Raw genomic sequence first — 15,853 nt, forward strand, 5'->3', positions numbered from 1 at the left:
GTTACCTATGTACCTATTATCTATGTACCGCAGCTGCGGTTGACGGGGTGAGGGTGCAAACGCCCTCTTAAGAAATTGAGCATTACAGTATCGGTTATACTAACCATGTTACGAAATAGTAAGCCGTTTAAGGCAGCTCATTTTTACAAAATTTCGTGTGCTTACATAGGTGGTAAACCTCGGAAGTTTCCAACATCATCCTTCAAGTAACCCGTATTCTGTTAAACGGGGTGGGATGGAAAACTGCGTTGATCTGCACGAAGAGTGCAGGTATCTGTGTGATAAACTTATTGTCAAAGACGTTTGCCTCTATTGGCGTCTGTACACATCTTTCTACAAGGTGTCATCAAAGTTCACACTCTATTTATCCCACCTACAGCGCCAGGCGACTTGAAGTTGGGTTCAGATTTCTTACAGTTTTCATATTTTGAACCCTTTCAACAAATGGGAATTAAGTTTCTCACTTTGGAAAACAATTTTCTTATAGCCTTGGCTTCGGCAAGGGTTTTGTTTTCATATTTGGGTGCCTTGTATTCCAAGCCACCGTATTTGAGTTTTCTCATGACAAAGCAGATCTTCGGACGAATCACGCTTTCGTATTCTTCACATCAATATACCAATAGGGGTTTCCTGTGTGGACAGCACATTCTAGAATTCTGAATGTGGTACACGCATTACGCGTTTATATATGTCCCGAACGTCAACAGTACGTGATATGAATACGTTGTTTGTTCTCTATGATACTGCCAACTGGGGTTAGCCAGTTTCTTAGCAGACATTATCCAGTTGGGTAATAATAATGACTACAAGTCAGGTTTACTTTAAGGCTAAGTTACAATCGCCTGCGTCAGTAATAGCTCATCCCACAGGTCTGTGGGAATGTCAGACCCAGTGGGTCGTGGAGTGTCTAAAACGCGGCTATATAGCCTTCATGTGCACCATGTTTGTGCACGTTTACACGTTATAAATGGTGGCGCCATCAGCATCTAGCTTTGGGCTGCCTACTGTTACAAGTATCAAACAGCTCTCCCGCCCACGAGGGAAGCTTTGGTACGTCCCAAGAGTACTCCAGTGACCCCTAGTGGATGATAAAGAAAAATAAGAATTTACTTACCGATAATTCTATTTCTCGGAGTCCGTAGTGGATGCTGGGGTTCCTGAAAGGACCATGGGGAATAGCGGCTCCGCAGGAGACAGGGCACAAAAAAGTAAAGCTTTTACCAGATCAGGTGGTGTGCACTGGCTCCTCCCCCTATGACCCTTCTCCAGACTCCAGTTAGGTACTGTGCCCGGACGAGCGTACACAATAAGGGAGGCAATTTGAATCCCGGGTAAGACTCATACCAGCCACACCAATCACACCGTACAACTTGTGATCTAAACCCAGTTAACAGTATGATAACAGAAAGAGCCTCTTAAAGATGGCTCCTTAACAATATAACCCGAATTTGTTAACAATAACTATGTACAGTATTGCAGATAATCCGCACTTGGGATGGGCGCCCAGCATCCACTACGGACTCCGAGAAATAGAATTATCGGTAAGTAAATTCTTATTTTCTCTATCGTCCTAAGTGGATGCTGGGGTTCCTGAAAGGACCATGGGGATTATACCAAAGCTCCCAAACGGGCGGGAGAGTGCGGATGACTCTGCAGCACCGAATGAGAGAATTCCAAGTCCTCTTTTGCCAGGGTATCAAATTTGTAGAATTGTACAAACGTGTTTACCCCCGACCACGTAGCTGCTCGGCAGAATTGTAATGCCGAGACCCCTCGGGCAGCCGCCCAAGATGAGCCCACCTTCCTTGTGGAATGGGCCTTAACAGATTTAGGCTGTGGCAGGCCTGCCACAGAATGAGCAAGTTGAATTGTGTTACAAATCCAACGAGCAATCGTCTGCTTAGAAGCAGGGGCACCCAACTTGTTGGGTGCATATAGTATCAACAGCGAGTCAGATTTTCTGACTTCAGCCGTCCTTGAAATGTATATTTTTAAGGCTCTGACAACGTCCAACAACTTGGAGTCCTCCAAGTCGCCAGTGGCCGCAGGCACCACAATAGGTTGGTTCAGGTGAAACGCTGATACCACCTTAGGGAGAAAATGCGGACGAGTCCTCAGTTCTGCCCTATCCGAATGGAAGATTAGATAAGGGCTTTTATAAGATAAAGCCGCCAATTCAGATACTCTCCTGGCGGAAGCCAGGGCCAGTAACATAGTCACTTTCCATGTGAGATATTTAAAATCCACCTTTTTCAATGGTTCAAACCAATGGGATTTGAGGAAATCTAAAACTACATTTAGATCCCACGGTGCCACCGGAGGCACCACAGGAGGCTGTATATGCAGTACTCCTTTAACAAAAGTCTGTACCTCAGGAACTGAGGCCAATTCTTTTTGGAAGAATATTGACAGGGCCGAAATTTGAACCTTAATAGATCTCAATTTGAGACCCATAGACAATCCTGATTGTAGGAAATGTAGGAAACGACCCAGTTGAAATTCCTCCGTCGGAACACTCCGATCCTCGCACCACGCGACATATTTTCGCCAAATGCGGTGATAATGTTTCGCGGTGACTTCCTTCCTTGCCTTAATCAAGGTAGGAATGACTTCTTCTGGAATGCCTTTCCCTTTTAGGATCTGGCGTTCAACCGCCATGCCGTCAAACGCAGCCGCGGTAAGTCTTGAAAGAGACAGGGACCCTGTTGTAGCAGGTCCCTTCTCAGAAGTAGAGGGCACGGGTCGTCCGTGACCAACTCTTGAAGTTCCGGGTACCAAGTCCTTCTTGGCCAATCCGGAGCCACTAGTATTGTTCTTACTCCTCCTCACCGTATAATCTTCAATACCTTTGGTATGAGAGGCAGAGGAGGAAACACATATACTGATTTGTACACCCAAGGTGTTACCAGTGCGTCCACAGCTATTGCCTGTGGATCTCTTGACCTGGCGCAATACTTGTCCAGTTTCTTGTTGAGGCGAGACGCCATCATGTCTACCATTGGTCTTTCCCAACAGTTTATTAGCATGTGGAAGACTTCTGGATGAAGACCCCCCTCTCCCGGGTGAATATCGTGTCTGCTGAGGAAGTCTGCTTCCCAGTTGTCCACGCCCGGGAAGAACACTGCTGACAGTGCTATTACGTGATTCTCCGCCCAGCGAAGAATCTTGGCAGCTTCTGCCATTGCACTCCTGCTTCTTGTGCCGCCCTGTCTGTTTACATGGGCGACCGCCGTGATGTTGTCCGACTGAATCAACACCGGTTTTCCTTGCAGGAGTGGTTCCGCCTGGCTTAGAGCATTTTAGATTGCTCTTAGTACCAGAATGTTTATGTGAAGAGACTTTTCCAGGTTCGTCCATACCCCCTGGAAGTTTCTTCCTTGTGTGACTGCTCCCCAACCTCTCAGGCTGGCGTCCGTGGTCACCAGGATCAAATCCTGTATGCCGAATCTGCGGCCCTCCAATAGATGAGCCTTTTGCAACCACCACAGAAGATATACCCTTGTCCTTGGCGACAGGGTTATTCGCAGGTGCATCTGAGGATGCGACCCTGACCATTTGTCCAACAGATCCCTTTGGAAAATTCTTGCATGGAATCTGCCGAATGGAATTGCTTCGTAAAAAGCCACTATTTTTCCCAGGACTCTTGTGCATTGATGTACAGACACCTTTCCTGGTTTTAGGAGGTTCCTGACAGGTCGGATAACTCCTTGGCTTTTTCCTCGGGAAGAAAAACCTTTTTCTGAACCGTGTCCAGAATCATCCCTAGGAACAGCAGACGTATCGTCGGAAAACAGCTGCGATTCTTGGAATATTTAGAATCCAGTCGTGCCGTCGAAGAACTACTTTAGATAGTGCTCTTCCGACCTCCAACTGTTCTCTGGAACTTGCCCTTTTTAGGTCGTGCAAGTAAGGGATAATTTAGATGCCTTTTTTCTTTGAAGAAACATCTTTTCGGCCATTACCTTGGTAAAAAGGCCCGGGGTGCCGTGGATAATTCAAACGGCATCGTCTGAAACTGATATTGACAGTTCTGTACCACGAACCAGAGGTACCCTTGATGAGAAGGACAAAATTTGGACATGGAGGTAATCCTTGATGTCCAGGGACACCATATAGTCCCCTTTTTTCCGGTTCGCTATCACTGCTCTGAGTGACTTTATCTCGATTTGAACCTTTTATGTAAGTGTTCAAAACATTTTAGATTTAGACTATGTGTCACCAAGCCGTCTGGCTTCAGTACCACAATATAGTGTGGAAAAATAATACCCTTTTCCTTGTCGTAGGAGGGGTACTTTGATTATCACCTGCTGGATATACAGCTTGTGAATTGTTTCCAATGCTGCCTCCCTGTCGGAGGGAGCCGTTGGTAAAGCAGACTTCAGGAACCTGCGAGGAGAAGATGTCTCGACTCTCCAATCTTTACCCCTGGGATAATACTCGTACGATCTAGGGGTCAACTTGCGAGTGATCCCACTGCGCCCTGAGACTCTTGAGACTACCCCCCCACCTTGAGTCCGCTTGCACGGCCCCAGCGTCATGCTGAGGACTTGGCAGACGCGGTGGAGGGCTTCTTTTCCTGGGAAAGGGCTGCCTGCTGCAGTCTACTTCCCTTACCTCTATGTCTGGGCAGATATGACTGGCCTTTTGCCTGCATGCCCTCATGGGAAAGGAAAGATTGAGGCTGAAAAGACGGTGTCTTTTTTAGCTGAGATGTAACTTGGGGTAAAAAAGGTTGGATTTCCCAGCTGTTGCTGTGGTCCCCAGGTCCGATGGACCGACCCCCAAATAACTCCTTCCCTTTATACAGCAATACTTCCATCTGCCGTATGGGATCTGTATCACCTGACCACTGTCGTGTCCCTGACATCTTCTGGGAGATATGGACAACGCACTTATCTTGATGCCAGAGAGCAAATATCCCTCTGTGCATCTCACATACATATATATAGAATGCATCCTATTAAATGCTCTACATGAATAAAATATTTTCAGTCAGGGAATCCGACCAAGCCAACCCAGCACTGCATCTCCAGGCTGATGGCGATCGCTGGTCGCAGTATAACCACCGTATGTGTGTATATACTTTTTAGGATATTTTTCCAGCTTCCTATCAGCTGGCTCCTTGAGGGCGGCCGTATCTGGAGACGGTAACGCCACTTGATAAGCGTGTGAGCGCCTTATCACCCTAAGGGGTGTTTCCCAACGTACCCTAATTTCTGGCGGGAAAGGGTATAACGCCAATATTTGCTATCGGGGTAACCCTACGCATCATCACACACTTCATTTTATTTTATCTGATTCAGGAAAAACTACAGGTAGTTTTTTCACTCCCACATAATACCCTTTCTTGTGGTACTTGTAGTATCAGAAACACGTAACACCTCCTTCATTGCCCTTAACGTGTGGCCCTAATGAGAAATACGTTTGTTTATTCACCGTCGACACTGTATTCAGTGTCCGTGTCTGTGTCTGTGTCGACCGACTGAGGTAAATGGGCGTTTTTAAAACCCCTGACGGTGTTTCTGAGACGCCTGGACCGGTCCTAATAGATTGTCGGCCGTCTCATGTCGTCAACCGACCTTGCAGCGTGTTGACATTCTCACGTAATTCTCTAAATAAGCCATCCATTCCGGTGTCGACTCCCTAGAGAGTGACATCACCATTACAGGCAATTTCTCCGCCTCCTCACCAACATCGTCCTCATACATGTCGACACACACGTACCGACACACAGCACACACACCGGGAATGCTCTGACAGAGGACAGGACCCACTAGCCCTTTGGGGAGACAGAGGGAGAGTCTGCCAGCACACACCAAAAACGCTATAATTATATAGGGACAACCTTATATAAGTGTTTCTCCCTTATAGCATCTTTTATATATATACAATATCGCCAAAATCAGTGCCCCCCCTCTCTGTTTTAACCCTGTTTCTGTAGTGCAGTGCAGGGGAGAGCCTGGGAGCCTTCTCTCCAGCTTTTCTGTGAGAGAAAATGGCGCTGTGTGCTGAGGAGATAGGCCCCGCCCCTTTTTCGGCGGGCTCGTCTCCCGCTATTTTTGAAGTTAGGCAGGGGTTAAATATCTCCATATAGCCTCTGTGGGCTATATGTGAGGTATTTTTTGCCTCTAATAAGGTTTTTATTTGCCTCTCAGAGCGCCCCCCCCAGCGCTCTGCACCCTCAGTGACTGTTGTGTGAAGTGTGCTGAGAGGAAAATGGCGCACAGCTGCAGTGCTGTGCGCTACCTTTATGAAGACTCAGGAGTCTTCAGCCGCCGATTTTGGACCTCTTCTCTCTTCAGCGTCTGCAAGGGGGCCGGCGGCGCGGCTCCGGTGACCATCCAGGCTGTACCTGTGATCGTCCCTCTGGAGCTAGTGTCCAGTAGCCAAGCAGCAAATCCACTCTGCACGCAGGTGAGTTCACTACTTCTCCCCTAAGTCCCTCGTTGCAGTGATCCTGTTGCCAGCAGGACTCACTGTAAAGTAAAAAACCTAAGCTAAACTTTCTCTAAGCAGCTCTTTAGGAGAGCCACCTAGATTGCACCCTTCTCGTTCGGGCACAAAATCTAACTGGAGTCTGGAGAAGGGTCATAGGGGGAGGAGCCAGTGCACACCACCTGATCTGGTAAAAGCTTTACTTTTTTGTGCCCTGTCTCCTGCGGAGCCGCTATTCCCCATGGTCCTTTCAGGAACCCCAGCATCCACTTAGGACGATAGAGAAATAGGATTTTGGTACTTACCAGGTAAATCCTTTTCTTTGAATCCATAGGGGGCACTGGACGCCCACCCAGAGCAGTTTTACCTGGGTTGTTTTAAGCTCAAGGGAGCTTAGGGTAACAAGTTTTACTTGATTGATATTAAGCTCAGAGGAGCTTATGGTAACACATTTTCACCGATTGGTTCAAATTATAAAGTTCTATCGGTTATGGTGTCAACTGTTTAGTTGACAGTAAGGTTATGGGTCAACATTGTTGTTGTCCGTTATGTTATAGGTATTCTCCATTGTCAACCTCTCTATATCGTTCCTGTTCGCTCAGTAAAAAACACTGAGACAGTACACTGAGGTACTCGGGGATATGGAGGGGTGGGAGGGTCCTAAATTTGAATATTCAGTGCCTTTGTTCGGCTCCGCCCGTCCATATCCCAAGAGTACTCCAGTGCCCCCTATGGATTCAAAGAAAAGGATTTACCTGGTAAGTACCAAAATCCTATTATTTTCTATCGGGGGGAACCCACGCATCATCACACACTTCATTTAATTTATCTGATTCAGGAAAAACTACGGTAGTTTTTTTCACATCCCACATAATACCCTCTTTTGTGGTACTTGTAGTATCAGAAATATGTAACACCTCCTTCATTGCCCTTAACGTGTGGCCCTAATAAGGAATACGTTTGTTTATTCACCGTCGACACTGGATTCAGTGTCCCTGTCTGTGTCTGTACCGCGTGTTGACATTATCACGTAATTCCCTAAATAAGCCATCCATTCCGGTGTCGACTCCCTAGAGAGTGACATCACCATTACAGGCAATTGCTCCAGCTCCTCACCAACATCGTCCTCATACATGTCGACACACACGTACCGACACACAGCACACACACAGGGAATGCTCTGATAGAGGACAGGACCTACTAGCCCTTTGGAGAGACAGAGGGAGAGTTTGCCAGCACACACCAAAAACGCTATAATTATATAGGGACAACCTTATATAAGTGTTTTCCCTTATAGCATCTTTTTTATCTAAACTTTTCTAAGCAGCTCTTTAGGAGAGCCACCTAGATTGCACCCTTCTCGGCCGGGCACAAAAATCTAACTGAGGCTTGGAGGAGGGTCATAGGGGGAGGAGCCAGTGCACACCACCTGATCCTAAAGCTTTACTTTTTGTGCCCTGTCTCCTGCGGAGCCACTATTCCCCATGGTCCTTTCAGGAACCCCAGCATCCACTAGGACGATAGAGAAAAGGGCTTTTTCAGGATAAAGCCGCCAATTCTGACACGCGCCTGGCCCAGGCCAGGGCCAACAGCATGACCACTTTCCATGTGAGATATTTTAACTCCACAGATTTAAGTGGTTCAAACCAATGTGACTTTTGGAACCCAAAACTACATTGAGATCCCAAAGTGCCACTGGAGGCACAAAAGGAGGCTGTAAATGCAGTACCCCTTTTACAAACGTCTGAACTTCAGGGACTGAAGCTAGTTCTTTTTGGAAGAAAATTGACAAGGCCGAAATTTGAACCTTAATGGACCCCAATTTCAGGCCCATAGACACTCCTGTTTGCAGGAAATGTAGGAATCGACCCAGTTGAATTTCCTCCGTCGGGCCTTACTGGCCTCGCACCACGCAACATATTTTCGCCAATTGCGGTGATAATGTTTTTGCGGTTACATCCTTCCTGGCTTTGATCAGGATAGGGATGACTTCATCTGGAATGCCTTTTTTCCTTCAGGATCCGGCGTTCAACCGGCATGCCGTCAAACGCAGCCGCGGTAAGTCTTGGAACAGACAGGGTCCTTGCTGGAGCAGGTCCCTTCTTAGAGGTAGAGGCCACGGATCCTCCGTGAGCATCTCTTGAAGTTCCGGTTACCAAGTCCGTCTTGGCCAATCCGGAACCACGAATATAGTGCTTACTCCTCTCCATCTTATCAATCTCAGTACCTTGGGTATGAGAGGCAGAGGAGGGAACACATACCCTGACTGGTACACCCACGGTGTTACCAGAGCGTCTACAGCTTATTGCCTGAGGGTCCCCGGACCTGGCGCAATACCTGTCGAGTTTTTAATCATGTGGAAGACTTCTGGGTGAAGTCCCCACTCTCCCGGGTGGAGGTCGTGCTGAGGAAGTCTGCTTCCCAGTTGTCCACTCCCGGAATGAATACTGCTGACAGTGCTATCACATGATTTTCCGCCCAGCGAAGAATCCTTGCAGCTTCTGCCACCCTGTCTGTTTACGTGGGTGACTGCCGTGATGTTGTCCGACTGGATCAACACCGGCTGACCTTGAAGCAGAGGTCTTGCTAAGCTTAGAGCATTGTAAATGTCCCTTAGCTTCAGGATATTTATGTGAAGTGATGTCTCCAGGCTTGACCATAAGCCCTGGATATTCCTTCCCTGTGTGACTGCTCCCCAGCCTCGCAGGCTGGCATCCGTGGTCACCAGGACCCAGTCCTGAATGCCTAATCTGCGGCCCTCCAGAAGATGAGCACTCTGTAACCACCACAGGAGGGACACCCTTGTCCTTGGTGACAGGGTTATCCGCTGATGCATCTGAAGATGCGATCCGGACCATTTGTCCAGCAGGTCCCACTGGAAAGTTCTTGCGTGGAATCTGCCGAATGGGATTGCTTCGTAGGAAGCCACCATTTTACCCAGAACCCTTGTGCATTGATGCACTGAGACTTGGCTCGGTTTTAGGAGGTTCCTGACTAGCTCGGATAACTCCCTGGCTTTCTCCTCCGGGAGAAACACCTTTTTCTGGACTGTGTCCAGGATCATCCCTAGGAACAGAAGACACGTCGTCGGAACCAGGTGCGATTTTGGAATATTGAGAATCCAATCGTGCTGCCGCAACACTACCTGAGATAGTGCTACACCGACCTCCAACTGTTCCCTGGATCTTACCCTTATCAGGGAATTGTCCAAGTAAGGGATAACTAAAATTCCCTTCCTTCGAAGGAATATCATCATTTCGGCCATTACCTTGGTAAAGACCCGGGGTGCCGTGTACCATCCATACGGCAGCGTCTGAACTGATAGTGACAGTTCTGTACCATAAACCTGAGGTACCCTTGGTGAGAAGGGTAAATTTTGACATGAAGGTAAGCATCCTTGATGTCCCGAGACATCATGTAGTCCCCTTCTTCCAGGTTCGCAATCACTGCTCTGAGTGACTCAATCTTGAATTTGAACCTCTGTACGTAAGTGTTCAAAGATTTTAGATTTAGAATCGGTCTCACCGAGCCGTCCGGCTTCGGTACCACAACAGTGTGGAATAATACCCCGTTCCCTGTTGCAGGAGGGGTATCTTGATTATCACCTGCTGGGAATACAGCTTGTGAATGGCTTCCAAAACTGTCTCCCTGTCAGAAGGAGACATCGGTAAAGCCGACTTTAGGAAACGGCGAGGGGGAGACGTCTCGAATTCTAATTTGTACCCCTGAGATATCACCTGAAGGATCCAGGGGTCTACTTGCGAGTGAGCCCACTGCGCGCTGAAATTCATTGAGACGGGCCCCCCACCGTGCCTGATTCTGCTTGTAAAGCCCCAGCGTATACTGAGGGCTTGGCAGAGGCGGGAGAGGGTTTCTGTTCCTGGGAACTGGCTGATTTCTGCAGCCTTTTTCCTCTCCCTCTGTCACGGGGCAGAAATGAGGAACCTTTTGCCCGCTTGTCCACGAAAAGACTGCGCCTGATAATACGGCGTCTTCTCATGTTGAGAGGCGACCTGGGGTACAAACGTGGAATTCCCAGCTGTTGCCGTGGCCACCAGGTCTGAAAGACCGACCCCAAATAACTCCTCCCTTAATAAAGCAATACTTCCAAATGCCGTTTGGAATACGCATCACCTGACCACTGACGTGTCCATAACCCTCTACTGGTAGAAATGGACAACGCGCTTAGACTTGATGCCAGTCGGCAAATATTCCGCTGTGCATCACGCATATATAAAAATGCATCTTTTAAATGCTCTATAGGCAAAAATATACTGTCCCTATCTAAGGTATCAATATTTTCAGTCAGGGAATCCGACCACGCCAACCCAGCACTGCACATCCAGGCTGAGGCGATTGCTCGTCGCAGTATAACACCAGTATGTGTGTAAATACCTTTTAGGATACCCTCCTGCTTTCTATCAGTAGGATCCTTAAGGGCAGCCATCTCAGGCGAAGGTAGAGCCCTTACAGGCGTGTGAGCGCTTTATCCCCCCCTAGGGGGTGTTTCCCAACGCACCCTAACCTCTGGCGGGAAAGGATATAATGCCAATAACATTTTAGAAATTATCCGTTGTTATCGGGGGAAACCCACGCATCATCACACACCTCATTTAATTTCTCAGATTCAGGAAAACTACAGGTAGTTTTTCCTCACCGAACATAATACCCCTTTTTGGTGGTACTCGTATTATCAGAAATGTGTAAAACATTTTTCATTGCCTCAATCATGTAACGTGTGGCCCTACTGGAAGTCACATTTGTCTCTTCACCGTCGACACTGGAGTCAGTATCCGTGTCGGCGTCTATATCTGCCATCTGAGGTAACGGGCGCTTTAGAGCCCCTGACGGCCTATGAGACGTCTGGACAGGCACAAGCTGAGTAGCCGGCTGTCTCATGTCAACCACTGTCTTTTATACAGAGCTGACACTGTCACGTAATTCCTTCCAACAGTTCATCCACTCAGGTGTCGACCCCCTAGGGGGTGACATCACTATTACAGGCAATCTGCTCCGTCTCCACATCATTTTTCTCCTCATACATGTCGACACAAAAGTACCGACATACAGCACACACACAGGGAATGCTCTGATAGAGGACAGGACGCCACTAGCCCTTTGGGGAAACAGAGGGAGAGTTTGCCAGCACACAACAGAGCGCTATATATATATATATATATATATATATATATATATATATATATATATATATATATATATATATATATATATATATATATATACATACACAGGGATAACCTTATATAAGTGTTTCTCCCCTTATAGCTGCTGTATAGTTAATACTGCGCCTAATTAGTGCCCCCCTCTCTTTTTTTAACCCTTTCTGTAGTGTAGTGACTGCAGGGGAGAGACAGGGAGCTTCCCTCCAACAGAGCTGTGAGGGAAAATGGCGCCAGTGTGCTGAGGATAGGCTCCGCCCCGTTTTCGCTGACTTTTCTCCTGCTTTTTTATGGATTCTGGCAGGGGTTAAATGCATCCATATAGCCCAGGAGCTATGTGTGATGCATTTTTTTTGCCATCCAAGGTGTTTTTATTGCGTCTCAGGGCGCCCCCCCCCCCAGCGCCCTGCACCCTCAGTGACCGAAGTGTGCTGAGAGCAATGGCGCACAGCTGCAGTGCTGTGCGCTACCTTGTTGAAGACAGGACGTCTTCTGCCGCCGATTTTCCGGACCTCTTCTGCCTTCTGGCTCTGTAAGGGGGCCGGCGGCGCGGCTCTGGGACCCATCCAAGCTGGGCCTGTGATCGTCCCTCTGGAGCTAATGTCCAGTAGCCTAAGAAGCCCAATCCACTCTGCACACAGGTGAGTTCGCTTCTTCTCCCCTTAGTCCCTCGATGCAGTGAGCCTGTTGCCAGCAGGTCTCACTGAAAATAAAAAACCTAATCTAAAACTTTCACTAAGAAGCTCAGGAGAGCCCCTAGTGTGCACCCTTCTCGTTCGGGCACAGATCTAACTGAGGCTTGGAGGAGGGTCATAGGGGGAGGAGCCAGTGCACACCAGATAGTCCTAAAGCTTTCTTTAGATGTGCCTAGTCTCCTGCGGAGCCGCTATTCCCCATGGTCCTTACGGAGTCCCCAGCATCCACTTAGGACGTTAGAGAAAGTTAAATACCAACTTTTGTTTTTCAAATAAATGGAACCATAATTAGTAGATTTCATAATGTTACTCACCACATCCCTGCCTCCCAAGCCAGACCTTGATTCATCTCTTCTAGAAGAAAAAGATTTAAGTTACAATTTATTTAAAAATGCACCACATATTGGATTTTTCTTCAAGTGAATGCTTAAAAATACTTTTATTTTTTTTGACTTGCCTGAAGTTATTATCCACGTATCGACCACGATCCCGATTATCAAAATCTTGAAATCTGTCTGGTCTTCCAAATTCACGATAGCGGTCATCCATAGCCATTCTCTTCGACTCTGGCCAATAAGCATCATCTCTTCTATAAAAAAAAAAAATTTAATTAAATTTTTTATATATATATTTATATATATATATATATATATATATATATATATATATATATATATATATATATATATATATATATATATATATATATATATTTTTTATATATATATATATATATATATATAAAATAAATACACACAAGTTCAACATATACAATATAATATGCTAAGCTAAAAAGTAAAATTAGTCTAAAAAAAAACACATTAAAAAATAAAAATTCTCATGGCATCTGTAATGCAGCAGTAATACAATATGTTCAGATTTTGTGGAGTACATGAAAATTATTCCCCTGGATAGGACAAAACTTTGCTTATGGCTAAGATTCTCAACTTCTAAAGTGAGCATGATACCAGAGACCCCATAATGAAGGCAAAGATGCAAATATTTGCAAATGACACTTGAAAACACATGGCATTTAAAATGGGAAGTGGTTAGAATACTGCTAGTCGGTATCCCGGCGGTCACAAAGCCGGAATCCCGACCAGCAGTGAAAATCCGCTGCCAGACTGCCAGCACCACAGGCTATTCTCCCTCTGTGGGTGCCCATGACACCCACAGAGGGAGAATATAACCTGTGGCGAGCGCAGCAAGCCAACATGCCCACAAGGGGATTTCTAGCGCTCGCCCTGTTGCCGGACTACGAGAAATAAATTTACCGGTAAGTAAAATCTTATTTTCTCTAACGTCCTAGTGGATGCTGGGGACTCCGTAAGGACCATGGGGATTATACAAAAGCTCCCAAACGGGCGGGAGAGTGCGGATGACTCTGCAGCACCGATTGAGCAAACACAAGGTCCTCCTCAGCCAGGGTATCAAACTTGTAGAACTTTGCAAAGGTGACCAAGTAGCCACTCGGCAAAGCTGTAATGAAGAGACCCCTCGGGCAGCCGCCCAAGAAGAGCCCACCGTCCTTGTGGAATGGGCCTTAACTGATTTAGGCAGCGGCAACCCTGACGCAGAATGAGCGTGCTGAATCGTGTTACAGATCCAGCGAGCAATAGTTTGCTTTGAAGCAGGCGCCCCAAGCTTGTTGGAAGCATACTGGATAAACAAAGATTCTGTTTTCCTGACCTTAGCCGTTCTGGCTACATAAACCTTCAAAGCCCTGACCACATCCAGTGACTTGGAATCCTCCAAGTCAGTAGTAGCCACAGGCACCACGATAGGTTGGTTTATATGAAAGGATGAAACCACTTTCGGCAGAAATTGTGGGCGGGTCCGCAATTCTGCTCTATCCGCATGGAAAACCAGATAAGGGCTTTTATGTGACAAAGCCGCCAATTCTGACACACGCCTAGCCGAAGCCAAGGCTAATAGCATGACCACCTTCCACGTGAGATATTTCAATTCCACCGTTTTGAGTGGTTCAAACCAGTGTGATTTCAGGAAACTCAACACCACGTTTAGATCCCAAGGTGCCACTGGAGGCACAAAAGGGGGCTGAATATACAGCACTCCCTTTACAAACATCTGAACTTCAGGCAGAGAAGCCAGTTCTTTTTGAAAGAAAATGGATAAGGCCGAAATCTGAACCTTAATGGAACCCAATTTAAAGGCCCAAAGTCACTCCCGCCTGTAGGAAGTGAAGGAAACGGCACAGCTGGAATTCCTCCGTAGGGGCATTCCTGGCCTCACACCAAGCCACATATTTTCGCCATATACGGTGATAATGTTGAGCTGTCACATCCTTCCTAGCCTTTATCAGCGTAGGAATAACTTCATCCGGAATGCCTTTTTCTGCTAGGATCCGGCGTTCAACCGCCATGCCGTCAAACGCAGCCCCTGTTGCAACAAGTCCTGTCTTAGAGGCAGAGGCCACAGGTCCTCTGTGAGCATTTCTTGCAGATCTGGATACCAAGTCCTTCTTGGCCAATCCGGAACAATGAGTATTGTTCTCACTCCTCCTTTTCTTATGATTCTCAGCACCTTGGGTACGAGAGGAAGAGGAGGAAATACATAGACTGACTGGAACACCCACGGTGTCACCAGTGCGTCCACAGCTATCGCCTGAGGGTCCTTTGACCTGGCGCAATATCTCTGTAGCTTTTTGTTGAGGCGGGATGCCATCATGTCCACCTGTGGCAGTTCCCACCAACTTGCAATCTGCGTGAAGACTTCTTGATGAAGTCCCCACTCTCCCGGGTGGAGGTCGTGCCTGCTGAGGAAGTCTGCTTCCCAGTTGTCCACTCCCAGAATGAACACTGCTGACAGTGCGCTTAAGTGATTCTCCGCCCAGCGAAGAATTCTGGTGGCTTCTACCATCGCCACCCTGCTCCGTGTGCCGCCTTGGCGGTTTACATGAGCCACTGCGGTGATGTTGTCTGACTGAATCAGAACCGGTTGGTCGCGAAGCAGGGACTCCGCTTGACGTAGGGCGTTGTATATGGCCCTTAGTTCCAGGATGTTGATGTGAAGGCAAGTCTCCTGACTTGACCACAGCCCTTGGAAATTTCTTCCCTGTGTGACTGCCCCCCACCCTCGGAGGCTTGCATCCGTGGTCACCAGAACCCAGTCCTGAATGTCGAATCTGCGACCTTCGAGAAGGTGAGCACTCTGCAGCCACCACAGGAGAGACACCCTGGCCCTGGGGGATAGGGTGATCCACCGATGCATCTGAAGATGTGATCCGGACCACTTGTCCAACAGATCCCATTGAAAGGTCCTCGCATGGAACCTGCCGAAGGGAATGGCCTCGTATGATACCACCATCTTTCCCAGGACTCGCGTGCAGTGATGCACCGACACCTGTTTTGGTTTTAATAGGTCTCTGACCAGTGTCATGAGCTCCTGAGCCTTCTCCATCGGGAGATAAACCCTCTTCTGGTCTGTGTCCAGAATCATGCCCAGGAAAGGCAGACGAGTCGTAGGAATCAACTGCGACTTTGGAATATTTAGAATCCAGCCGTGCTGTTGTAACACTTCCCG

At 47.5% G+C, this 15,853-nt stretch overlaps 1 protein-coding gene across 3 annotated transcripts in view; it reads right to left on the bottom strand.

Annotated features, from left to right (window-relative positions):
- LOC134907861 (scaffold attachment factor B2-like) overlaps positions 1–15,853 on the bottom strand; it is a 216,071-nt gene that overhangs the window by 43,012 nt on the left and 157,206 nt on the right. For 2 of the 3 annotated variants that reach the window (XM_063914823.1, XM_063914825.1), the window contains exons 14-15: positions 12,768–12,899; positions 12,625–12,664 (exon numbers count right to left, since the gene is read on the bottom strand). In XM_063914823.1, coding sequence (XP_063770893.1) covers positions 12,625–12,664; positions 12,768–12,899 — 172 coding nt within the window. The remainder of the gene's footprint in view (positions 1–12,624; positions 12,665–12,767; positions 12,900–15,853) is intronic. The other variant, XM_063914824.1, reaches the window with a different exon arrangement.

The sequence above is a fragment of the Pseudophryne corroboree genome, chromosome 1, assembly GCF_028390025.1.
Source record: "Pseudophryne corroboree isolate aPseCor3 chromosome 1, aPseCor3.hap2, whole genome shotgun sequence".
NCBI classification, from domain to species: domain Eukaryota; kingdom Metazoa; phylum Chordata; class Amphibia; order Anura; family Myobatrachidae; genus Pseudophryne; species Pseudophryne corroboree.